Source organism: Podarcis liolepis, assembly GCF_965112155.1.
Source record: "Podarcis liolepis genome assembly, chromosome: 2".
In the NCBI taxonomy this organism is placed as follows: Eukaryota; Metazoa; Chordata; class Lepidosauria; order Squamata; family Lacertidae; genus Podarcis; species Podarcis liolepis.
Window position 1 is genome coordinate 43744781 of NC_139555.1, and position 27103 is coordinate 43771883.

Sequence of the window (27103 nt, forward strand, 5' to 3'; positions counted from 1 at the left end):
CATTTTTTTCAATTATTTATTGGAAAACTTAATTTTAGTTAATTTCTCTTATATTTGAGTGAATGGAAAGATTCCAGCTTTAACTTTGAATTGTTTTTTTCTATTGTGGCTGTATAGAAAGTTTAAAATATGACCACTGTGTCTTTTATTGCCTAGAGGTCTAATGGCAAAGAACAATCCCACAAACATTATTTTGTAAGCTGTCTATTGAATTGGCAGATGGAGAAACTTAGGTGACACTTGCAAATATATAGGATTGGCAACTACCTGTATAAAATACATTAGCTGTGTCTCAAAAAACATGTTGCTACCTGAAATTCTACATGTGAGAGACCACTGGGACTTTAAAAGCAGACATGCCTAGGATTTTTCTGTAAATGGTTTACTTCCATGTCTTCTTTCTGGGTAAATGTAGTCAAAGAGGAACATGGCAGCTTGCTGCTTGAATTCCAAATGAATTCATGGATCATATTGCTGGATAGTGAGTGAGACATTTTGCAATTTAAATGGTGCAGTGCCACTTTTCCTCTCTGGTATACTTCTCCAGTGATGGATGGACTGTTTGTTTTTAAATGGATATTCAGAATCTTTATTCTTTTCATTAAGGTAGAAGTGAAAACGCATATAAGCTATATGCATTTTGGGTTGCAGGCAACAATATAGGCTTGAGTCATTTCACTAAGTACTGCTGTACAGCCACTTTCTAAGCCAGGGTTGCGGGATCTTGTTGGATTCTAATGAGCCCCAACCAGCATGGCCAGTGGTGAGGGATGATGGATGTTGTGGTCCAGGAACATCTGGAGAGCCACAAGTTCTGCATCCTCTTCTGTGGGACAGCATGCTGCATTTAATAATAATAATAATAATAATAATAATAATAATAATAATAATAATAATAATAATATTTATACCCCACCCATCTGGCTGAGTTTCCCCAGCCATTTCATTTGGGATAGGTAGTAGAATGCTTGGTGTTAAAAATGACCAGGTTTTGGAGGATGGGGAGATTAGGAAGATAGAATGCAGCTGCTAGAATTAAAATAAAACCATTTTTGTGCTTCATTATGGAAGGAAAGTTTCCAGAGCACAAGGACGCAGGCCCACATTTTTCAGCTAGCTTGCAGTTTCTGCAACCTGAAACTGCTCTTATCCCTCTACAGATGATTCTGTGCCATGCTCTAGTTAGCTTTTTCATTCAAATGCTGTCTTGGCCTTTGCCTGCTTAGCTTGTCTTCCCAATCACAAGAGGCCTGAGTTATGAAAGGCCTATAGATTGTTGTCTTGGAGGGTAAAAGATAGAGAAGCACTTGCAGTCCAGCAGCGGAACGGCAGGTTGGAGGTAGACATTATTAAAATGGCCCTTCTAGGCAATACTGTTTTTAAAGTCTCCTTGTGTGAAAATAACCTTTTCCTCCCATTGTTATGGAAGTCTTGCCTACTGCCCGCATCACAACCATTGGAGAATAAACAATTTCAAATATCCCCAAATGAAAAAAAAATCCATACAAATTGAGCAACGATGACAAATTATGCCACTTGATTTTATTTGCATACATTATTTCACAGGGATGAACTGTAGATTGTATTTTTTAAAGAAAATTAAGCAGAGAATTCAAGATTGCTTGCTTATATAGAGACCAGCTTGGCCTTATATAGCAAAAAATCACTCCTTCGCAGAAATGTAACAGACCAATGATGCTTCAGTGTATTTGTGACTCTGGAATGCTACCACGTGAAGGCTGTTTCAGTCACTAGAAGTAAAAAAAACCCCTTGAGATAACATGCTTTCTTCCTTTTGTCACTTCCATTGCCAGGCCTATTTTTCTTTGTAAAAGTTTTTTTTTTTTTAAATACACATTCAAATAGAAAGCTAAAAGGAAGTGTTAAGTCTAGTCTTCATTCTCATTCCCTGTGTGGGTGGTTGGCGTTCCTTGAACCTCACTCATAATCATATCTGTAATTTGCTTGGCACAGGATTAACTCAGTATATGTCAGGAAGAAACAGGATCAAGTGATGGAATTTTATCCATTTACTTAGAACCATTGAAATTGGTCACCTTAAGTTGGTCAAGTCCATTAATTTCAGTGATATGACTAACATTGGATATAAATCACTGTCTCTAAAGTACCTTCCATAAAAAGGCAGCCTATCTCCATGGCCCATGAAGAATGTACAGTGGTGCCTCGCAAGACGAAATTAATCCGTTCCGCGAGTCTCTTCGTCTTGCGGTTTTTTCGTCTTGCGAAGCATGGCTATTAGCGGCTTAGCGGCTATTAACGGCTTAGCGGCTATTAAAGGCTTAGCAGCTTTAAGAAAAAGGAAACAAACTCGCAAGAACTTGCAAGACGTTTCGTCTTGCGAAGCAAGCCCATAGGGAAATTCGTCTTGCAGAACGACTCAAAAAACAGAAAACTCTTTCGTCTTGATCGTTTTTTGTCTTGCGGGGCATTTGTCTTGCGAGGTACCACTGTATGTTCAGAAGAATGCCAGTTTGTCTGGATAGCTTAAATACATTTGTATGTGCCTTCATTTCATCATCTCTTGAGAGAAGGTGATCTTAGAAGTGACTACATGGTTTGCGAGCCTTGAACTTCCAGGGTAATGATAATATTTAGTGTAACTTCAGATTTTGAACAAGTGCTAAACCTATGAATATTGACTGGGTTTTTAAAATTAAAGGCATGGGGACTGACACAGAGCATAATTAAATATAACCAAATATTTTTTGGAAATATGGAGGATTCACAGTTATCTTTCTAATACTTCTGAAGGTCAGATATATTTTTCCCACCTAACCCAGCAGGATTGTGGCTTTAGAAATTTGACTTCCATTAGTTTCACTTTTTCATGGAAATCTCTTTGCTAAAATGCAGGACTTTTTATTTATTATTGCATAGATAGACATATTGCACTGAGAACATATCAGTAATACTGACTTTGTAACTCATTCTCTAGAAGCATCAGGGACTTAATTTCCTGGTTTATGACGATTTAATTTTAACCCTTTATTCCATGTGTGGTTATTTCATGCATTCTTAATCAGAATATTAAATCACATTAAATCCACCGCTTCCTGGTTTAAAGTAACTAGTGGCTTACAAGCAGAGACAATATGGAACTATTTGAACTGGCTTTAGGGGAATGCCTTAAAGCTGCAATGTGGGAAGTTTAAACAAAATAAAACATTATTATGCCATGAAACTCCAGGTGCCTTTCCTGAGCAGTCAGGTATATAAGCTCTATCAGCAGTCTCCGTTTAGAGGTGATTTGCAAGAAAAATAATTTCCATGACTTAAAATAATAAGTTGGGAATTTGCCCTTAACACAAGAAATCTTTTTTTCAAATACATCTGGTGCAAGTTTCTATCACATTTAATATGATCGGTACATTGAGCCTGGTTTCAACTCTGGTTAAACTGCTGGTTTAAAGAAAAGCCTTGTATGGGCATGCCAGCAGCTAGAACTAGGTTGTCCTTTTAGCTTGGCTATCACCATTACAGTAATTTAAGCTGATTTATGAAGCTTGCAAAATGTGTAAGTCTGCTCTGCCTGCACTTCTGCCTCCCTGTTCCTGGCCATTGTCGTTCAAAGTAGAGTTCATGTTGAATTCCGTCAGTGCTGGCCTGAAATGTCCATGTAGGGTTATGCCCCATAGCTGGCAAACCACATCATCTGAAGTATCTGGTGAATACTCCAATGTCAGCAGCCTAACTAGTGTTTCTCTTTTCCTCTGCTTCCATTCTGTGTGCAGTACCTGCTTATGCCCATCAACTGAACCTTCCTGCTTTGCTCTGCTTCTGTTTTGGCTTTCTTCCATGTCCTGTTCTTCCCACTACAACCGTCTTCCTCCCCTTTAATGTAACCTTTTCCAGTATTGTACTGGATTGATTGACCATTTCTGCAGCATGATTTTCTCCTTTGCTGTGGTTCTCCTTTTGGCAGACAGAGGCTGACAGGTTTGCATGATCAAGCTGTAGTGTAGCATGCAGGCTTCTTCGATTGAGAGCTTGAGCGGGGAGCGTGTTATAAGAACGGATTTCTCCTTTACAGACTATTACTATATTTGGATGCAAGGGGGAGGTGTGCAGTGCAGTAGGGTGTGATGGGGAGAATAGCAGCTAGATTGGCCATACAGTATTTTCACAAGCATTAATGTTTCTGGGTTTCTGAATTGGTATATTGATATCTAGGATTAAGAGAGTATACCCTTTATCCTGTTCGGTGCAGCATGATTGATAACCCTCTACTTTCTTCATGCCCATCAGCTTCCAGGCAGAATTCTCTGCTGCTCTCCAGAGGGTCCCCATCCATTGGGACCATGCTAGTCTGGACAGTTCAGTTGAAACTTTGGTTCATATGCTCACCTTTCAAACTGCACATCAAAGAAAGCACGTGCTTAACCCAAGAAGATCAAGCCCTTTTCTGTTTGCAGAAGCATCCTGACAGTCCTTGTGTTGGAGGGTACCGTAGCTCCATTAAAGATGGCGAAACCAGAGAGAAGCCGGTGTCCTTTCATGATATCTGCCTCTCTTTCTCCTTACTTCAACAAACGTGATTCTGCTACTGGTTCTGAAAACTCTTTCTTATGTTATAAAGAAGGGTATAAGAAGAAGTTCAAGACTTCATTAATGTGGAACCTGCAGATCTCAGAGATAAACAAATCCCAAGTTACAGTTGAATTGGGGGGAAAGTGAAAGCTGCCACTTCTGTCTGTCTTACAACATATGAATAAGCCTCGAGATTAATATAAGCCACTCCTCTTGCATCAATCAGGAGAGGCATATCGCATAGTTCAGACCCACTACCAGGGGCCAAGCAAGCACAGTTGCATTGTGCTAGATATGGCACATATGATTCGGATATAAGCCAGCCTGGTACAAAAACTCGTATCTGCCTAGATAATTGTTTGTGTGTCAAGGCAGCTGAAATGCAGTTTTTTGGCAAACCATGTTCCCAAATAGAATTACTCACTGCCAAACTGGTTTAGTCCCATGAGATTGACTGTATAAGAAACATTATGTTCCTAAGGAGGCAGGAGAAAACAGCAATGAGTTCTGTAGAGCAGGGGTACCCAACATGTTGCCCTCCATATGTTGCTGGACTTGAATTCCCATCTTACCTGACCATTCGCCAAGCCAGCTGGGCTGATGGGAGTTTGAGTCCAACAGCATTAGGAGAGCACTGTGTTTGCTTCCGCTGCTTCTGGAACACATTTTTAAATGGCAAAACTGCTACTTCTTTGCCAATAAGCTTTGCAGTGTTTGTCCATCACAATACTCTTATTAAGGTATTATTTTCACTTTATAAGTTTCACTCCCTCCAGGGTTAAATTATACTGCTTCATTGGTCACTGGTTTGCTTTTGTTAATAGAGATTCTTAAGCAACTTTAATCTACTGCTTGCAGTTTGCTATAGGCACAATCCTATCTGTGCTTGACAAATCAAAGTGTCCCCAATAGTAGGAAGCCCCAAACCACTTCTATAAGAGCATACAATAGAGAGCCATTGGAGAGGTAAGACTGAATGTTTTATAAGAGAGATAATTTTTTAAAAAACCAAGTGAAGCCAGAAGAAAACTTTTGAGATAGTAGCTCAGTTCACTTGTAAATGTCTGCTCAGTGTGGGACTTGGTGAAATGATGATTTTCTGTCCAGAAAAATCTATGAAAATTATCATTTGCTTATAACTGCAGTCATTTTTGTTGTAGACATAATCCTGACTCACCCTCTTGGTATTTTGGCCCCTGGATCCCTTGCTCTTTCAGAACCCTAAGGTTCTCATAAAAAATGTTGTAGTAAAAGAAACAGATACAAAATGTAACTCTAAATCAAAAAATTGTCCTTGATTTTTTAACTTATAAACAGAATATTGCCCGAAACTATCTACAGAAATGGTGTACATATTAAGATGGCAGTCAAAAGTGTTTGACGGATTTGAACTGCGGAGGCTTAAAATACTATAGTGATATGGACCTATGTCCAACCCAGAGTCCATTTATTTGAGAAGGTCTGTTCTGAGCATGACTAATGTTGAATATCAGCATATGTTCCAAGAAAACTTGGAAATGACATGGATCCTACCAGATGGGTTTTTAATGAGCTTAAGACCAATCTCTGTATGTTTTTGTAGTGTTGATTTTCAAAATGGATGGGCTGTCCCCTCAATCCAGAATTCTGTTAACTTCACTAATTGCTGTAGTGCTTTGCTTTTGAAGTCACTTGCAAAGTCATATACCCTTTCTTTAACCTATGTACTCTGGTGTGGGAAGAAAAGCCAAATTATAAAAAGAATGAAAAAGCCAGTTAAAGGAACAAATGTATGGCTCATAATGAGTTTTTATTCTTTACATTATTTCTGAGCAAACTCTTCCATAATTCTCCCAAGACATCACAAAGATACATTATGGTGCTCAAAAAGATTTTTTGAATTTCTCTTTGTGGCTCCTTTAAATCTAAAACCTATGCCATTGAAAACTTTATGAAATTTTTTTGCCAAACCTAAGCTATACAACATAGCTGTTCCATGAGCAAGACTGCAGTGTTTCTGAAAACTATGGGAGACCAGGAAGGAATATCACATTAAATCATGGTTTCTTAAATTAATGTAATTCAATAGTGTTTGAGACTTCATCAGAGTTGAATCTCCCATTTTTGCAGCAATAACATTTCCACCTCTTTTAAATAGTTTTTATCCCCTAAAATAAGCAAATAGGTTAATGCTTTTCATACCTGCCAGGTGGAGACAACCTGGAGAGCAGATGTTTGTATGATGACACTTATATTTCTACCATTGATCTGCCAGACTTGATCTGCTATTTGTGAAAACTAGGCCTCAGCTAGTTAGCTGCTTATAAGATTAGTGACTTAGCTAGTCAGGACCCACCCATATACCCCAGTCCTTTGATGGAAATTGAAGCACCTTTAGATTCTTCTGCTCCTTTGCCTACAGAACCAATCCTACCAACACATCCTCCAAACATCTCATTAGAAATTTGTTTACACTGTTGCAACAGAAAACCTTAATAAAACCCATACTATTTCCTCTATGTTGTATTTATAGCATACATTGTAATTAATGCTTTAATCTTTGCCTTTCTGGTAATTGAGTAAGTTTAGAGAAATTCAAGGTAGCGCTGAGGAGATTGCTCTATCGGTGCAAGCAGTTCTGCTTGTTTGATGGAACAACCTCTACACTCCCCTTGTTTGATGGAACAACCTCTACACTCCCCTTGTGTCACCCAGCCACTGGGTGGACATTGGGGAGAAAACTGTTGTGTGGTGGAAGCATTTGCATGGACTTGCTAGTGAGACCATTTAGCTGAATCTGGCGCCTTGTGCTTTTTGTCAACCTGGACTGCAGAAATTTTCATCAATTTCCTCTATTTTCTTTCTTTGCTTTCAGGTTATACTAGAAGCTCCTTTTCAGGGAATTTAAAAATCCTGCACTGGCCATTTTAGAATTCTCTTGTCCTTAGCAATAAAAATGATTATGCCTTTAAATATATATATATACACATTTCAGAAATAGTCAGCTCTCCTTAATTCATTTTCTAGCTGAGGAAGCTTCCTTTTTGGAGTTGAATTCAGAGGACCTGTACTCCATTGGTTTGCTCCTATCCTCTGCCCCAAAGGATTATGTACAAGCATTTTGTGGTCACTTGCAAGAGAAGCAAGCATCACCTTTAGTAGTTTTCATGAACTGGTACTAATTGAGATGAACCACGATTTTAAAATCCCTTACTCTGCTGTTGGGGGTCTGTCTCACGTCCTCCATGATGTTGTCATCCTATAAATCTTTGTAGCATGGACTGCACTGCACATTAAAATGAAACATATCAAGAATAAGCTGATCTGAGTGTTAAGACATCCCTTGTTACAATCTCACTTCATTCATGACCTCTTTTGGCTAGCCTCAGTATCCCTTTCTCCACCTGTTATACTGATCTACCTTACACAACAGTTGTCAGGATTATGGATGCAATATAAAGGGAGCTCTTTTAGCAGAAGATGTACATTTTGCTACCGTAATAGAGCTTCATTGTTTATATTTTAAAAAGTACAGTCATACCTTGGGTTAAATATGCTTCAGGTTGAGCATTTTCAGGTTACGCTCTGCGGCAACCTGGAAGTAACGGAACACGTTACTTCCAGGTTTCACCGCTTGCGCATGCGCAGACGCCCAAAATGACGTCACGCGCATGCACAGAAGCGGCGAATCGTGACCCGTGCACGCACAGATGCGGGTTGCGTTCACTTCAGGATGCAAACGGGGCTCCGGAACAGATCCTGTTCGCATCCAGAGGTACCACTGTATACCTCTTTAGATCCCAGGACAGAATTCTAGCTAGCATGTTGAATTGCACTTTGATCTGTTATTCATGGCTGACACAGCTGCTCTCAAAGTGGAAGTTGGGGGCTGCCCAAGCATTGAGAGTGGGCGCACTTGTTAAGTATTTTGTATAGAACCTGGCACAATTCTTCTGAACCATAATTCCTGCTTGAAATCATCACTTCTGCCCAAGTATCAGGAAACTGGTACTTGAGAATCCACTTTAGTAGCGGCAACCTATCATAACTAACTGACAGTAGCAGCACTTCTCTCTCTGCCTCTCCCACCTTAATATTTGCAACCTTGGGGGGTGGGATAGAAGTGTTTCAGAAATTAAAATTAAAAAATAACGTTGTTACTGAGTTCCATTGAGCAACCTTGTCATTGTTAATGGTGAGATTGCGATATGGAAGCCAGTATTTCTACTTTAGCCAAGGGCTATTGTTGAGGTTGATGAAGGAAATTGTGTGTGGCTGAGCTTTTTATTTTTCAAATGAGCAAGCAAATCCACTGGGGCCGGGGTGGGGAACTTGTGTCCTGCCAGACGTTGAATTCCCACCTCCCGCCAGCATGGCCATTGATCAAGGATGATGCAGGTTGGATTCCGGCTTCTGGAGGGTCACAGCTTCCCCACCCCAGCACTACGACTTATTCACTGGTTGATTTAAGGGACACTCCTGTTCCCATTTTTAGAAATAAGCCATGGCACCAAGAATATGAGTTGCAGCTTTGCTTGATCTCATGATGCACTGCTTAGCCTCTGAGCTAAGTGGAGGTGAGTTGGGATGTCTGTGTAGAATTGTTGTACTCTGGCTGTGTGCCTCGCTGTGTCTTCCTGTTTTTGGATTAAAACCTGTGTAGACACAGGAAACCAGGTAAAATATGAAAGGTTATGGGAAGAATTGCAGTATCAAATAATTGTACTGGAAAGATTAGATCTAACCATTCAGCTACTAACAGATGTTGCTAAAACCTGTGCAGCATGACTTCTGCTTGCCTGTGCTATTCCCAGGATACTGCAGTTTCTTGATCTAGGTGCCCTGAAGGATCCCCTCTTTTAGATTGGTTCAAAAATGGATAGCTGCCCTTAGAATGCTCTCTTCAGGCTTAGCAGAGACCTCTGTCTAAATATGCTTGTGCTAAGACCAAGCAGGAAGAAAGTTCTTGGTGCTATCTCACATCACACTCACTGCACAAGCCCCTGGGCAAAGAAACTAGGCAAGATGGGCAGCTTTATCTGTAGTTCCAGAAGCAGGTTCTTTCTAAAAATGGATTTAATTTTAAAGCACACATACTCTCCCTCCTGGTCCTAGGCCCAGATTAAGCCTGCAAAAAACCTGCCAGTATAATATCCACACAGTCATTGATCTGCCTACCAGGCAGGTCACTGGTGCCTACCAATGTAACATGAATATGCCAGTTTATGGCTTATTCCCAGTCAACAGATGCCTACTGTTTTAATGTATGCATAGGCACCAACAATCCAGTTTAACTTGCTGCATGGATCCTCATATGAGTGAAGCCTGGCCACCCTCTCAGGAAAACGGGAAGACCTATTTATTGTGCCCAGACAGAGCTATCCCCAGGATGGTACAGTTAAAAGCTGTGGCTTCCACACAGATTTGAGAAGATGGGATTTTAGAACACCTTGGGAGTACAGTAGGGCTAAGCTGACACCTCAGAAGTCAAGGTAACAGCTGACTTTTTATTGGAACCACAGGCTGGTTTTCTGGCACCTCTGCCTTCAAGACTAGAAACATTGTGGGCTTGGGCTGCAAAGGAACCTAGCTTGAACCAGGAGCCCATGCATTGAAGCCTCCCTGCCTGACTTTTCCTCTCCTCTCCTCTCAGCATTGCAGCTTCCCTTAGCCAACGATGGAAGTAGCCGCTCCACCTCTTTGGACAGCTCGCCCCAGCATCATCATCCTCATCCGTCACGCCCCCGAAACTTTCTGGGCCTGCCTCCTCAGCCCCCCTTCCACATGAACAAGAGCATGGAGAGGTAAGCAGAACTAGAGCAAATGAGGCAGGTTCTGGTGTGCTGTGCTCATCTTCTCTGCTGTATTGAGACAGGAGGGACCAGCTTGTTTTGAGAAAGGGAAGCAGTTTGGAGCAAAGGTTTTATGTTGTGCTTGCCATTTGATCAGACAGGTCTGCGCACAATACATGAAGCGTTTGCTGTCCTTGTGCCTGTACAGCCGTGGATAATAGCGTGTTGGGGAACTGAATGTTCTCTAGGCACTTTAATCTTGTTGCTTATTGCTATTGCCACAGTCTTAACAGCTGCTTCACACTGTTCTTTTGATGTAAGAGGCAGAGCTTTTGAAAAGGGCTCCTGTCTCAAACCATCTTTGTTAGGTAGATACGGAACTTTCATAACCCCTAGTTGCCTTGAGTTGCATTATTTTTTTGTAATATCATGTAATATCAGTAGCAGCCCATGCAAAGTTTAAACTGTCCTGTTTGTGAATTAACGGGCTAAGCTTGTCTGCTAAATGAGTGATTTATAGCCTGCACACAAAAATATACAGTAATGGCCCTGGGAGTTAGTAGAGGACCTGCTGCTTTTTGGGGTTTCACCAGGTAATAAAAACTCATGATTTAACCTGCACTGTTCTGATCTGCAGATTGAGGTGTCTTGTTATGTAAGTGACTTGTGAGTTGCTGGCTTTGAATTCATATTAGAAATTCTTTCATGATGGAGATCTACTAGTTCATAGGGTTGTCTAGATGCCCTTGTTGAGAAGAGGAATGTGTGGTTCTCCACAGAGATGGAGCCTGTTTCTGCAGAGAGAAGGGTTCTGAGATTTTCGTATGCCATGGCTAAATGGAAGCAAACACAATATTTTTCCTTTTTTCTCTTTCCCTTTCTAGTATAGAGATTGATCAGAAACTGCAGGAAATCATGAAGCAAACGGGTTACTTGACCATCGGAGGGCAGGTGAGCTGGCTTGAGAGGTGCAGCAGTTCAAAATATATTGAAGCCTGATGTATATTAAGAATTAACTGAAAGCAACCCCCCACCCTTTTCAATATAAAATGGATTGATGAGTAGCTTCTCTATGTGCTCATCTTCTCACAGAGATACCAAGCAGAAATCAATGACCTAGAAAATCTGGGTGAGATTGGAAGTGGGACGTGTGGACAGGTGTGGAAAATGCGTTTCAAGAAGACTGGACACATCATAGCTGTGAAGGTGAGGTAGATCTACTGGGTGTTGAGTGGAAAATACCTTAAGATGAAAGGAAATGGCAGAGTTGGACTTCTAGAGGGTTCATTGCTGGTGAAACTCTTAGGTGCCACAGATTATTTGGTTCCTGTGTCAGCTGTTGAGAGAGAATCCAGTTGGGCAGGATTAAGTGGGCCTTAACTTACTTTGATGGAAAGTAGTGACGCTCTGTGAATTAATCATAAAGCAGTTAAGGGCCATGAGGCCCTTTGTGGGTCAAAGCATGATCACCCGCGACTCTTTTGGCTCTTTCCACTTCTGCTCCTAATTCCCATTCTCTTCTCTGTTCAGCAAATGCGTCGTTCTGGTAACAAAGAGGAGAACAAGAGGATTCTGATGGACCTGGATGTGGTGCTGAAGAGTCATGACTGTCCTTACATTGTTCAATGCTTTGGAACTTTCATCACAAATGTAAATGAAGGCGATGCTACTGTTTTCTCAAGTCCATCTGTATTTTTCAATGTATTTAGAACAGCCACATCATAATAACCTTACCTTTTCCTTTTTTATTTTATTTCCCCCCCATCCTTTAGACTGATGTTTTTATAGCCATGGAGCTAATGGGCACATGTGCAGAGAAGCTGAAAAAACGAATCCAAGGGCCTATCCCTGAGAGGATCTTGGGAAAGATGACTGTGGCGGTGAGGGTTGTTTTTGTTTTTGCTTTTTTCATTTAGATCCCACATTTCCCCCATCTAGACATTGGCCCAGTTCACATGTCATGCTAAGCATAGAACGAATAGCATGCTGGTATAGACTACTTAATAGTACTCCTTCCTTGCTTCAGCTGTGGCAGCTTCACAGATAAAACAAGCCATATATCTGGCCTGTCATGTTGGCTGGACTTGGGCTCATGGCTTGTTTCCTCCAAACTGATGAGTGGTAACAAAGGTTTATTCTTGGGTTACCACTTGAGGTTTGTTTGGAGGAAACAAGCCATGAGTCCAGGTCCACACAACATGGCAAGCTAGAATCTGGCTTGTTTTGTCTGTGACACAGAGGAGCCATTAATTGCTTCCAAGTTTCCATGATCATGGCTTTTAAGGAGATGCGTTGTGCTTCAAACTCCTTCCTGCATATGGCATCCAGGTATTTTTCTTTTTCAGCTGCGCTTTCTGCTGTTTTTGAAGGGAAAACAACCATTCTCCACTTGTTATTTGTTATTTTACATACCATTCTCCTCCATTTACTTGAGCCTCACACGTCTGTTTCTCTTTTGGCTCACAGAAATGAGCTAAGCTTCCCTGCTTGGAGCAAAATGCTGTTATGGACAGCAGAGGGAGTAAGATTTTTAAAATAATGACTACACTGTTGGGCGGATTTTGGCAAAATTTGGAACCCAGGACTGGGCGCTCTGTTCTGTGTGGTTGTTTTCATTTCCTTTTGGCCATCCGCCCCCCCCCCCTTGATGCTGCATAATGAGATGTGGTAAAATCTAGGGCTCGGTTGAAGAGTCAAGTATTATCACACCCCACTGAAAACTATGAAGCCCAAGATCTCACCTTCGGATCCCAAGAATAGTAACAGCATTTCAATAGTAACAACAGTTCATGAACATGCCACCTTTCTTTCTCCCCAGTGGTATCCCTGAAAACTGCTTGGTAATCTGCATGACTGAAGGGCTGTGCTGTAACACTGTCTCCCCACAAGTTGTTGTGTATACAAGACGTTTTGCCCCAGATAGCTGAAACTATATCTTCCAAGTATCACGAAAGCCTCAGACTGATTGCTGAGTGCATAACCTTTGTTCTCTAAGCAGCACATGTTTTTACAGGCACGTTGATAAAAGGGTATCATGAGTTCTAGACTAGTTCTGAGTTGTTTTCCTTACAGGGAGCAACGGTTAATTCTTCTGCATTGTGTTGCTTTCAGATTGTCAAAGCACTCTACTATCTGAAAGAGAAGCATGGTGTCATCCATAGAGATGTGAAGCCTTCAAATATCTTGTTGGATGAGAGGGGGCAAATCAAATTGTGTGACTTCGGGATCAGTGGGAGGCTGGTGGACTCGAAAGCCAAAACCCGGAGTGCTGGTTGCGCAGCATATATGGCGGTAAGAGATGGGCAGATGGCGAGACAACAGCTGCAGGAATCTTGCTGTGCTGGGATGGAACTGAGTAAAAAAAAAGAAAAGTGACATTGTATGTTGCTCTTCCTACAAATTGCTCAGAATAGCTTGTGTATGATTTAATTAAATAGTCTTTATTTGTTCAACTTTTATGTCATACTTCCTCCAAGCTGCTTTGCATGGGTTGGGTATGATCCCTAGCAGTCTCTCATCCTAGCAGTGCTCTAGGCCAGACCTGCTTCGTTGCAGCCGTTGAAATGCACCATGTGTCTCGATAACTTCTCTCCAGGACTAAGAATTCCATCGCTTGCATTTTACTACAGAAAGTTGTCACTAGATTTGGCCTGAGCTTTTGGGAAACTGTATGGCAGCTATTACGCAGATGCTGTTACGGTATCAAAACAGCCTGCATTTTGTCTTAGCAACATCCAGTGGGATTCAGCTAAGTGTTTGTGTGCACGGAACAAGGCCCACTCATGCAGTGAGACTCTCCCTCCTCTCCCCATGTACCCATGTGCTCCCCCCTAAATCTGCTCTGGAAGGCTGAGGGAACCCCCAGAACAGGTTTAGGAGGATGGGGGAAGTCTTGTTGTGAGAGTGGCGTTCATTCTGTGTACACACACACACACACACACACACACACACACACACACAGACACACACTCTTCGTGCTACATTCAATTCCACCCATGGTTTGGCTTCTGTAATCAGTGGAATCTTGCTAGGTGCAGGTAAGAGACCAGTAGCAAAGAGGTTTTATTTTTGACTGAATTTGTAATAATCTTTTTGTTTCCAGCCTGAGAGAATAGATCCCCCTGATCCCTCAAAACCAGATTATGATATACGTGCAGATGTTTGGAGCCTCGGCATCTCTCTGGTAAGTAAAACCTGCTCCCCATTTTTAAGGAAATTTGTGTACCCTTGTTGGGCTCTTCAGGTTCTGGATCATATCTCAATCATCCTTTAATGTATGCAGTCCTTAATACATGACATAAACAGCAATAAGCTTTGGGGTGAGTTTTTCTTCTCTTTTCTTCAGTTTTTTTTAATGGAGTTAACTGATTCAAAGGAGGCTGAATTCTGGGTATCCTGAACCCCATTTTTGTCGCTGCTGTTGAGGCTGAATAAGCCAAGTGATCATTCTGTTCCACATTTCTTCCCTTTCTTGCTCTCGTCTCTTTCTGTACAGTCATTTAGAATTGTGTTGTTTGTATGGATTTTTATCTATTTGCTTTTGTTGTAAACTGCCCTGCGGCTTATATGTAAATATACATCACTGAAGCATCGTTGAAGAGATGCTGATGATAATAATGCTTTTTAGATTATTCCCATTTTTAAGCACTTATTCTTCATTTCTCTACCGCCCCTAATGCAGGTTGAGCTGGCTACAGGTCAGTTCCCCTACAAGAACTGTAAAACAGATTTTGAAGTCCTCACCAAGGTGTTGCAGGAAGATCCTCCCCTTCTCCCAAACAACATGGGATTTTCTGTGGATTTCCAGTCCTTTGTGAAAGACTGGTGAGTGAAATGCCTTAAATTCATGTTATGTAGAGTGGCTGCTTCAGCATTTCTTACATAGAGAGGAAGCCCTGCAGTTCCAGCTGGTTCCTCACTTTCCTGCTGAACTCTTGCACACCAGTTGCTTTCTCAGATATTGGCTAATGTTCATTCTAGGGCACCCTATCTTCAATACCATTAATAGTGTATGCAAAAGAATTGGAACTGTTCTGCTTGTTCAAACTGGTACCATGCTCTTCTAAAGACTGAACTCAACCTGTGCTGGTGATTTCCACCTAGAAAGGAAATCCCATATCTGCCTCCATGACAGCTGTGCTTAAATTCTGGGCTAGCACATCTTTGTGTATGACCTCTTCTTGTCTACACATTCCTGGCTCTTATCTCTTTTCTGTGTCTGATGTACCGATTCTAAAGGTGTAGGAAGTCCTTCACTGCCATGGAAATAAAAAGTAACATGTCGTAAGTTAGTTACATTTCCCCATCTTTCCTTGTTTCCATTCACTCCAACAATTAGGCAGCTGTATCTGCAGCTGTAAATGAATTGCACTCCTTGCAACTGGCATTGACAATTCCGCAAATGGTCAAACAGAAAATCTACTTCTGATAGTGATTGTTTTGTTCCAGTTAACTTTGAGCTTATGTGTCCAACTTGCCACTCCTGGATTCCATCAAACAACCTCACGTAAGATTGTTGCAAACTGCCGTGGGATACTGGGCATAGGAAGCTGACCCTGAAAGATTATTGGTATGGCAGGATAATGGACTTCATCCTGTTTAGCTGAGAGAGTTTGAAACTTAGAGTAGACCTATGTCAATATGAGCTCTGTTTGCAAGGATTCATTATGTATCATGTAGTGGAAACATGCCGTGTTGGTTGCTCCATAAAACAAATTTGATCCTGTGTTTTGAATGTGTGTTTCTGTTATTTCTAGCCTTACTAAAGATCACAGGAAGAGACCAAAGTACAACAAGCTACTTGTGAGTATTGGTCACACCTCTTTCATTGTGAATATTTAAAAAAATCCCCCAGGGCTTGGAAAAAGGCCACAGTGGGTGCTTCTGCCAACCCTTAAAGTTTAGAAATAGCCAGTAACATTTCTTGGAAATAGTTTGTGCCAACTGGCATGGAAGCTGAGATTAATAAAGTGACATCCTTTCTTTTCTCCACATAGTTTCTTTAAAAGAGAGGGAAAGTTCTTTTACTTTTTTATTTGACTTGGTCAGATTTTTCCCTGCTTGTGTTTGCTGCTGTTGTGTATCCTCCTTGTTGCTTAGCTATAGCTGACAACCGTTGCTCGCAGCTCTGTAGAAATAACACAGGTGGTGTGACTTCCTTGCTTATTTTCCATCTCGTTTTGCCTGTTCCTTTGCAGGAACATAACTTCATCAAGCGTTATGAGACACTGGAAGTGGATGTGGCGTCCTGGTTCAAAGATGTCATGGCTAAGACAGAGTCACCCCGCACGAGTAGCATCCTTAGCCAGCACCACCTGCCATTCTTCACCAGGTAGCCATGTAGAGTGGCTATTGTGCCAAGGAAGGACCCCTTGGCAGACAGAGCTTGCAAGGTGGGGCAAGAGAGAGCACCACAACAGACACCTGCCCTCACAACAGCAACTCTTCAGTGGCATGAATTGTTTGCTTCACCTGCTCAAATCACCCTTGCCCATGTTGTCTTTTCCTTCAGTATTGCCATGAAGAGATGGGGTGGCTGTCTGGTCTTTCTGGAATGTGGGTGTGTTCTAGAGCCTTTGGCATTTCTGGCACCAGGCAGCCCAAGAATACAAGGCCTTTTCCAGCCTGTGCTTGTTATCTTTCTGTGATTGAGCGCCTGCCATCCGGCGTTGCCACGAAGTGACAGCTGCTCCCTGCTTGTCTCTCTCCACCTTGTCTGGAGGCTCAACAGTGACCCTTGCTCACGCACTGTGAACAGACACAAAACACACAAAAGGAAAAAGAAGATATTTTTTTTACCACTTATTTATTAAGTTTGGACTTGTGGTGCTGCGGGCCGCCTGCTGCACCCGTTCACCCATCCCTGCGTTATTAATGTCTGTTTTTGTTTTTCGTTTTTTCGTTTGTGTTTTTGGGATTGTATTTGCTGAGGGGGAATGGGGCTGGACGTCGATGGGTCGTCTGCTGCTTTAGATTCTGAGCTTAGCTGTTGCTGTTGTCTTGGTTTCATTTTTTTTTTTAGGGCTTGGGGAGACAGGAAAGTGTAGGTTTGAGAATTATTCTTATCCAAGAGTAGCTCAGTTAAAGTGATTTTTTCCCTCTTCAATTCTTTTTGAACTCAGGGGTTCCTATCTTTTGTTTTGAGCGTGAACAAAGTTTTGTCAGTGGTGTTTTATTTACCAAAGTGTGTGTTTGGTGCTAGGATAAATGCTTGTTCATTTTCTTCCAGTATTTAAGAAAAGGAAAAGCAGAACTTAAAAGATAATCCTGGCATCAAGAAAGCCATTTTTAAAAAAAGATTCAGCCCAAATGATTCTTACTGCTGTGTCTTAGGGATTCTTTAATATATTTAAGTAGTAACACATTTATGCCCTATTGTGGACTTAATTGACTCGATTCTTAACTGGTCACAAGTGTGTATCTCCAGTTGAGAATTGGTCAGAGTTTGCTCTTTGGAGATTATGGGCTAGAATCTGCACTGTCTGTCTAGATGCTCAGACTTCATGAAATCTCAGAGGCGGGATTCTAAATTATCCAAAAGGCTTGGAGGATGAAGGCTGAGCACCCTCCTCAATCCTACTCTTTCAGAATAAAGCTTTTTTTCTGCTAGTGTTTTTAACAGGATAAGAAGCCAGAAGGGACAGAATTCCAGTCAACTCCAATTGACAGGCATTCCCAAAGTGTTGGGGCCATGCTGTAGGCACCAAGGTCTCTGGGTCATTGAAGTTGTCATATAAACCTTTAGGGGCAACAATTCCCACCATTAGCCTTGGGAAAGAGAGGTGGTCAGAGACTTTGGGAATGAATCCTGGTTTTCTTCTTGAGTCAATTCTGCCAATAACAATTGCATTTCAGGTAGTCCAGAGGTTAAAGCACAGTCCTGAAGCTCTGACTGTTAACCTGAAGGTGAGGCTTATTCCTGCTTTCTCTTGCTAGCAAAGGTTGGATTACCATAATCTTAGCTCTTGTCTCAATCCTATGGATATTTGGGTTAGTGTGGTTACTTGTGGCGCAGGCATGATGGTGCACTGCATTGTCAGATGCCATACTATACTAGATGTATAGATCAACTTCATAAACCCAACACACGCACACAGAAGTTTTAGAGTAAAGTCATAGCAGTACTTGGGATGTCCTGAAAAGGAGATGCTCCTGTGGTCATTGATGAGGCTGGGCTGTCTGCTTAGTACAACTCCTTGAGACATGGTTCCATCTATATTCTGGCTGTTTCCAAGGGGGAGCTCCTATATTGTATTATGTTTCCAAGGGGAGCCAAAATTAGGTACATTCAGTGGCAGAATTAGTGGAGGGAGGAGCAGTTATAGCATAATCCATGTTTGGGCATGTCCTACAAAGTGCTTGGGGGTGCTGGGCAACCTGCCAGAAAGTCGGACCAGACCAAGAGGGTCCTTTGAGATTGGGGCAGCGCACTTGCTTGACTTGTGAGGAAGTAGGTGGGTGTTTTCTGTGACTGATTAGATTTTTAGAGTGGGTAGTTGCTAACAAAATGAGGCAAGTTACCAAAGAGCTTGGAGGACATGGAGAGTTCATTTCCTGAGAGGGTGGAGGTCTTCATTCCTTGTGACTGGGACATCGTTACAACACAGTGTGGAAGTTCAGTTATTCTGCTGACCTCAGTAGTGACTGTTAATGTGGCAGCATTTTTGGAATATGAAGGAAGGCAATTTCATTTGCACACAGGCTTTATGAGTAGGTGGTTTTGTGCCTAAAAGAAAATGGGTGGAGTGTATTATATGAAAAGACATTTGCTGTATGAGAGAAAGTTGGAAGTGAAAAGCTGGTGAAAACTAAAGGGCAGTGAGCAGAGAAAGCAAGTTTCAGATTTAAGATGCGTCCAAACAGTGAGTGAATATTAATGGTTTTTATGGAAGTGGAGTAGGAAAAGCAATGAAGTTTACCTATGGGTGTCTAATGAAAAACAGAAGGTGGTGCTGCGGTGCATGTTTAAGAGATGCCTAGCCTCCAAGATGAATTCCTCTAGTATTGTGGAGGCTTCAGCAAGATGTTTATTTAGCCTCTTCTGTGAACTTTGGCTATGATGTCTTCCTAAACTCTCCAGAATTTTAAGAAAATCTGAGTGTTTTCCAAAGACATTATGCCACAGTTTGAAAGTAGCTTGAAAATAGTGTGCTAAACCATAGTTTGAGAACCAGGAACAAACAACAAACTCACACACTTACCTTTCCCATTAGTGATCTGATCTTGTTAGAGTAAACTACAGTTTCCCATTGGATCTGAAATAGTAAACCGAGCTGTTACAGTTCTCTAGCAGTAATAATAAACCATGGTTTGATCCTGGTTAGTGAAATAACAGTTTGCCAATTCAGACATAATGGGGAATTGCAGCTGAAACTAACCAGGATCTCTGCACCAACACAAGGTGGGGGTAAAGGGGGAGAATGCATGCCTGATGTTTGCTGACTTCCTAAACTTTGATTTAGAGAGTCAGTAATGTACATCCAGACATGGTTTTGATTTCAAGATATTGAGTCATGCTTTTCAAAAAAATAAATAAATGGGTGGTTCCACATAGGCAAAAGACTTCGTTATTTTCAATAGCAAGATCTTTCTGCCGTATTGGAAGCTCTTTGGGTAGAGGACAAACATAGTAGAAATGCAGTTTTGTGTTTCCCTTGAGCAAAATATCAAGAAAGCTCATATTAAGACTACTTAGAGATATCATGTCGGGGTGAAGGGCATAGGAGATAATTTTGCCACAGAAATGTGTTTTGGTTAGGAATTGTTCAGGCCTCCCAACTTCAAATTGATATAAGAATGATCCCATAAAGATGCAGATTTGAGATGTCACTTGCACACAAAAAATGGTTTGGAGAAGAGTAAAGCATGCTTTCTAGGGCATCTTCCACAAGATGACAAGAAGAGCAGTACACTGTCAAAATATTGAACTGCCTAGAGAAGGAGAGGGGAGAGGCTAAAACCCTTTATAGCAGAGGACAAGGTAGAGTGGCTGAAAGATATAATGAGAAACTCATAGGAGAACTAAAGCCCTGGTGACCAGTAGGACCAGTTGCAGTAGTCTTCTCCGCGGATGATCAGGGTGGCCTGTCTTTCTCAGTGATAGGCCCTCACCCTTCTGCTTGCTTTTGCACAGTCCAGCAATTGTGGAGTTAATCACTACTTTTGAGAATTCATCTTGGAAAGTAGGCTGGTAGTCATCAAAGGTCTGGGCATGTTTTGTCGGGGAAGTGAAGCACCTTGGGTAGAGAATGCTGGCGCAGGTGAGGGAACAGAGGAGATATTGTAAGTGTGAAAAGTTGGACTCGAGATCCAGGTGGAAGAACAGCACGTGCAAGTTGAGAACGGCACTGGGCTGCGTGTAGAAGAAAGTGGTGTTTAAACTGGATGTCAAGTTAATGTGCGGAGTGTACTGGGAAGTACAGAAGGTGTGGGAAAGAGATAAATAGAAAGGGTTAGTAGAAGCAGTCTAATGGGATCCATTTTATTGCCTTGTCCTAAAAGCTGGGTGTGCCCTCCTTTTGGCTCTACAACCTGTTCTTCCATTGGACTTCTGTGAAATGTACTTTAGCAAATGAAGTATACTAGTTGGCAGAGAACTGGTGATACTTGGTATGACAACTGGCACTGGTACCTTTCCAAAGTGGCTGATATCTCAAAGTGGAACTAGCAGTGGATCTACCTTCTGGCTTGACCTAAAAACCATGGTTTAGCTTTAGAGCACAGAGCCTCTCAAAACCTTTTTATTAGCAGTTGCCAGCATGAATTGGTTAGATGTGCACCACAGCCCTAATCTTTAGTGGCTGGCTAGGCCCTGGAAATCTTAAATCAAGAAGCATTGGTTGGAAGAAAGTTGAGAGTACAGGAATGTTATTAGAGCACTGGGTTTTCTAGTGCCAATGGAAAGCAGGTGCCCCCTAATGATGGGATTGGCTTTGCAACGATGAGATTTTTTCTTTAAAGATGGCTTTTGGGTTTTGTTTCCTCTTGGTGTTTAAGAATTTGTAGGTATCTGCTTTGCTGCTCCTAAAAGCTTTATTCCGTTTAAGATTCCAAGTGATGGAACTGTCAGGTCCTATGAATAAGTGCCTCCTGTAATGTAACTCCTGAAAAGCTATTTTGTCCGTTGATTTTTTTAGTGGATATTTATTGAACATTTGTGTCGTATCTTGTGAACTTGGAATTTAAGAAAAGAGCCCTTTTTAAGAAAAGTTGCTTAAAATAAGTAACTTCAGCCTTGCGCTGTTTTAACTTTCCATCTGGAAGCTTGTTCCAGCCATTAAATAAATATATAAATCTTTTGGCTCTCCTTTCTCTAGTGCCTCAAGACGTCAAGGTTTAGAAGTGCTCCTCCCACAAAGTTGTGAAATAAATTTGCCTACATGTTTGGAAATGTGACGTATGAGATTTTTCCTGCACATTTCATCATATGTACAGCAGAGCAGTAGCTAGAAGAGATACCAAGAGATTTCTCCAGGTGTCTGAGTTTGTGTTCTTGTCTTAGCAAGGCAAAAGATACCAGCAAGGGTCTTCAAGGGAATTAGACTGTTTGCATGCAGGTACTACAGTACATAGTGAAGTATGTACTTGAGTATTTATAAAATGACTATTAGATGAAACACAGTACAATGACTTGGTAAAGTCCCAGAACTAAATCACTTTTTTTTTTAAAAAAAAGAAGTTGTTATGCAAATGTCAATTCAGGTTAAAATTCAAAATTGAAAATATTTCTCGTGAACTGAAAATTTATCCTGATGGAGAACATGTCTGAAGTGTTCAAAAAAAATGGGAGGGGGTAGATTATAAAACATAATATTTACACAGGTTCAGAATTATTAGATTGTTGTTCAGCATTTGAAGCGGGAAGCTTCTGGGTTCACTTTAAAAAATTGCACATTTGTCCCTTTCAAGAAATGAGTTTGGATACAGTATTCTATTTCCCTTTGGACTTGAAGCTCTCAAACACGGCAGACCACCCAAAAACAATTGACCTCTTGAAGAGCCCGGTTCATCTTCCCTTTACTTCAAGAGAAAGCAAGAATAACCTCTTATCAGGAGATTGCCTAACTCTCAAATGTGGAAGGGTGTTTTCCATTCTCAAAAGAAGGTTATAATTTAGCTTGCCATGGTGGGGGGAGCATACAGGGGTGGGATAGGTTTGGGAAACGTTAAAGGTTTTTTCAAACGTTCAAAAACACGGGATGTCTTTTCAAGAAAAATTGAGGAAAAAAATGCAGTTTTATTGCATTTTTTAAATTATTTTTTTAATGTATTAATTTAGAACAAATCTTTGTTAATGTTATTTTTAATCTGGATGGCTAAATGTTTACAATCGCCTGCCTGACATCTGCTCTTAAAGTGTGTGGGGATATTGGGGTGGGGGGGGGCACAGGTGTGCAGCGTGTGGTGCATGCAATTCAAATGGGGGATTTTAAAACAAACAAAACTGTAAAAAAAAAATCATGCCAAAGGTAAGGCAGAGACTAGCTGGGTAGATGGTTATATTCTAGACATTAGCATTTCACTATATTCTCTATATACCATATATTATAAATTTGCATGTTAAAGTAAATAGAAGTAACTTCTATCTTATACAGAAAGGGACTTTAACTTTGGATTACTTGTAAATTTGGTCACTTGTCTTGATTCAGGACTGCCTGAACACCTTAAGCTTTAGGGGCTGCTTGATTTTGTTTTTGTATTTTGTTTTATTTTTGTAGCCACCAAACTTTTGCTTTTCTGCCTTTTCATTAAAAAGGGCATGATCCAAAGTTTCACAGAGGGGTTTGAGAGCAGAGCTGCTGAGTGGTGGCAGCCAAATTGACTTGAGTTGCAGCCACCATAGAACCAGTAGCCAATTTGCATCTTCTCCAATGCTGTATCTTCCTTTGCTGACCTGTTATACTGAAATCGGCGTCACGGAAACATCTGGAAGCTTTGTATCATGGACATCCACCAGGACAATGCTGTACTCATGTGAGCAGTCAGAAGGTTTCAGACAGCCAGCAGTTTAGCTTTGCTTGCTCAATCAACCAACCTCCCTCATGTTAGTTCCAAGTAATCAAAGCTACACTTTTGTGCACATTTATTTATTGCCCACAGGGAACTGTGTGTGTGTGTGTTTAATTTATTTTTTAAAACTTCCCTTTCTTTGACTTCTTATGGAGGGTGTATTTTTCATTTATAGTATTTGGTGAGTAGACTGTTTTCTCAAAGTAGAGGAATGGAGCATCACAAACAGATTTAATTTCAGGTTGCAGACCACAGTCCAAATTAATTCCAGTGCTTGATTCTTCTCTAAGAGACTTGAAATACTCGGGCTGTGGTTGGGCACGCAAAGTCTTGGAATCATGTAACTTTAAAATTCCCAGGATTCAATATCACAAGGCTAAGAGTTGGTGAAGTTGCTCATAGGTAATATTGGAAGAAGGACTGAGGCTGGAAATCAAGAGAATCATGATTATGCAGATTGACCAAACTCTGTGTTGAAGAATTCATGAAATTTGCTTTAAAATGATAATTAAGCTGATAAGTTGAATATTTATGCTTGCCTGCTGGCTTCGGAATTTTAATGTAGAACAAATGCTAGTCAGTTACCTTTTAATAATTTTTTTTCCTAATGTAGATCAAGCTGTTCTAGGTTATTTTCCAAACACCTGATTCACAAGAGTTACAGTCAAAAATTTATATCCCTGTAAAAGAGGAAGATTGACCAGGAGGTGAGCTGGAGAACTCGTAGACACTCTGTCAATATTGAGTTTTATTCCTAAGTAGAGAGGAAATACTGTTCCTCTGTAGCTGTAGTAGATTTTGCCCAAATACAAGAACACAATATTTCAGAATGGTAGCATAGGAATTGGTATGCAACATGAACTGATGGGGTGTGCCTGTAGGTAGAGGAAGGGGACTTAGGAGAGACAGTTCACATTACTTGTTTCTGTCACATCCTAGTTTTAGAGATGGTTTGTACACTCACACAGTGAAGTTTGGAGAAATGGTTATCTCTGAGAACTTTGGGATCCGGTCTGGAGAGAAGTCCTGTTTTGCTTATGCTGCTTAAGGGGAGCTTCTTAAAAACAACAAAATTGTCACCATATATATATATATAGTTACCTGTAGAGTGGTTCTTAATTTTTTTTAAAAAATAAATAATTTGGCTCTAGTTTCACATTGGTGCTGTAAACCAAACCATTTTAAAAAGAAAGTACTGCTCTATATACCAAAGTATTTGTTTGGAAGTTTGTGGAGTTTTTCATAGCATAACCATCTCCTTCCTATCCCCACAGCAGGCCATTTTATTAGTAGCTCTCCTTACTTAACCTCCAGTTTAATGTCCAGTCAATGGACCCTCTTTATCTTGTTGGAGGGTTTTTTCCCACCAGCACCAGTTGTTCCCAGAGCCATTTGTCACGGGCAAGAAAAGGTTTAATGTGGCTTAGTATGCTAGATGTTATAATGACATTCAGAAAGCATAGAAATGGCTTATCCCAGGGATAACATGTTGAGTAAATTCCAATAAAGTAAGTACTGGAGTTTGTCTCAGAAGAGGAATGTACTGATTTATGATTTGAATTTAAATGATTTCAGGCTTAGAGTGCCCTAGGCCCTCTGGCCAGTTTTGGGGGTGAGTGGATAATTTGCTGAGCTCATTGATTTTCCTACATGCTGAGAAATCAGAAATCAAGCAGTTGCCCTTTTTAAAATATCAGTTGTACCTTGAATTTTAAAAGATAATAAGAGAATAGTATCTCCCTGGAGTGTCTTCAAGAGTCTTTGTGAAACACTCCTTTCTGTGCCCTATGGGACCCATCCTTGTAGGTTCAGTCCAGCAACATAGGACAGTTCAGTGTCACTTATTTCCAGTTATGGATTGCTAGTCACATCTGAGTGTGATTTCACTGTCCTAAATTTCACTGCCCACTACTTGGCATGCACCAAATTTTAGAACATAGACTTTCCTTTTCCTAGTCAGCACCCCACCTCCCCATCAGCAGTCCAAACAGCTTGTCAGAAGTAGTTGCCTGCCTCCAAGCAGCGAGGCCAGTCTGATCAATTTTAGTGGAACTTTTGGATTTAGAAACATACCTACAATAGTATAAGGTAAATGACATTCTTGCTTACTTTTGAAAAGCTTTTTTTTTACTCTGTTTGTAAAAACCCTCATAGAAGCTTAAAAATAAAACTCTCTTTCCCTAAATGTCTGTTTCTTTCCATTTCATGCACAATTTTAAAGCAACTTCCTTCCCCAGAATGAACTTCTAAGTCATGAATCATTTTGTGCTTGGAATCAACAAGAAAGACATCCCGGCAACCTTAAGGGAGATGACTCCATCATGGTTTAAAATGGGTGGAGAACCTGAGGCTAAGGGGACTCAGCGCAGCTCTCCAGGTCTCTCTCTTTGGCCTCGGGACTCTCCCCAGTCCACACACACTCCGGCCCAGCTTCTCATCCTCCTCTACTAGTTTTTGACTCTTTGAAATGTGTCCTTGAATTCTTATAGCCCCTCTTGCATGAATGAAGGACAGAGAGGGGCTGCATATATATGTGGAAGCTAGCCTACTGTCCAAAGGTAAAGTTCACATTTGTTGTTCCACCCACATTTTGCCTCTGCCCATTGTCTCTGCTGCCCGTCCCCAAAGGTCGCCCAGGAGGGAATGATGTGACCCACAGGCTAATAAAGGCTTCCCACTCCTGATCTAAAAGATTGATATTTCAGAGGTAGGAAGTGCGGAGTTATCTTGACAAACTTGAAGCTTGGAATAAGTAAGTATTGTTATTAATTATTAAAATTTCTATACTGTCCTTCACCCAAAGATTACAGGGTGGTTTACAATATGAAAACACAAAATGTGTAACATTGTAACAAGCAGAAGAGAGTAGCAAGTGGTGAATGCATTAATTTGAGCAGTATCTGTTTTGTCTTTCAAAGAAGAAGGGAAACTGATAATTTGAAGATTGAGGGAAAATCATATTTAGTCTTTGGGCTGCACAGAGGCCTCCAAGCAGTTTACAATTAAAACTTAACGTAGCAGTTTCTGGGTGCAACGTTAAATCATGCAAATTGACTATTGGAACGTAATGTGCTGAATACATTTGCCACATGCCATCTGTCGTAAACTTGGGAAACAGTGACCTGTTGGCCTGTTCCCTGCATTTGTTTAACATGTAGAGTAAAAATGCTAAAATTGTCATAAAGGTGAGACTCAACTTACATGGGGTTTATGTTCTGGGGATGGCGCGTAAAGCCAGAATCATGGATAGTCACTTTGTCTTAACTTGAGACAGCTGAAAATTGCTGTGGCGAACAGTGAGGCGGGAGCAGAACCACTCACAAAATGGAAGCAGAATTTGATAATTACTGGCGATGGTTTTTACTGATACCTAATCCATGTTAGAAAATTTACTAAATTCTTTGCTGAAGCATTTCGTGTGTGACTAAGAGCTCATCTTTCCTCAAGTTCAGTACATTTGCTCTGGAGGTTTTGTGACTCAGCCTGTTTAGGCAGAATTTGCTGAATCAGAATCAAAATGCAGAAAGCTTATTCTTTTATATCTTCCCCTCCCCACCTCCACATTCTTCTCAAAGGATTTTTACCCATCTCCTATAATTTCTTCCCCCATCCTCCTTCAGCTTTCTTTTCAAACCAGCCAGTTATTTCATTTCTCCTATCTGGGCCTTTTACATTTGCTACGTCTTCCTATCACAGCCTTCCTCTCTTATCCTTTTTCTTTTCTGTTCTTGACTTGGAATCAAATCCCTGCTCAGCTGTGAAGCTCACTTAGAACA

General features: G+C 41.0%; 1 protein-coding gene across 3 annotated transcripts in view; it reads left to right on the forward strand.

Moving 5' to 3' along the window:
• The window catches only part of MAP2K7 (mitogen-activated protein kinase kinase 7), a 35158-nt gene extending 9646 nt beyond the window's left edge, over nucleotides 1–25512 (forward strand). For 2 of the 3 annotated variants that reach the window (XM_083490787.1, XM_083490786.1), the window contains 10 exons: nucleotides 10181–10331; nucleotides 11204–11270; nucleotides 11412–11525; nucleotides 11850–11969; nucleotides 12092–12199; nucleotides 13431–13610; nucleotides 14422–14502; nucleotides 15001–15143; nucleotides 16076–16121; nucleotides 16517–25512. In XM_083490787.1, coding sequence (XP_083346913.1) covers nucleotides 10181–10331; nucleotides 11204–11270; nucleotides 11412–11525; nucleotides 11850–11969; nucleotides 12092–12199; nucleotides 13431–13610; nucleotides 14422–14502; nucleotides 15001–15143; nucleotides 16076–16121; nucleotides 16517–16654 — 1148 coding nt within the window. In that variant the 3' untranslated portion in view covers nucleotides 16655–25512. Of the gene's footprint in view, nucleotides 1–9022; nucleotides 9105–10180; nucleotides 10332–11203; nucleotides 11271–11411; nucleotides 11526–11849; nucleotides 11970–12091; nucleotides 12200–13430; nucleotides 13611–14421; nucleotides 14503–15000; nucleotides 15144–16075; nucleotides 16122–16516 lie in introns of those variants that run through there. The other variant, XM_083490788.1, reaches the window with a different exon arrangement.
• The last annotated feature ends 1591 nt before the right edge of the window (nucleotides 25513–27103 follow it).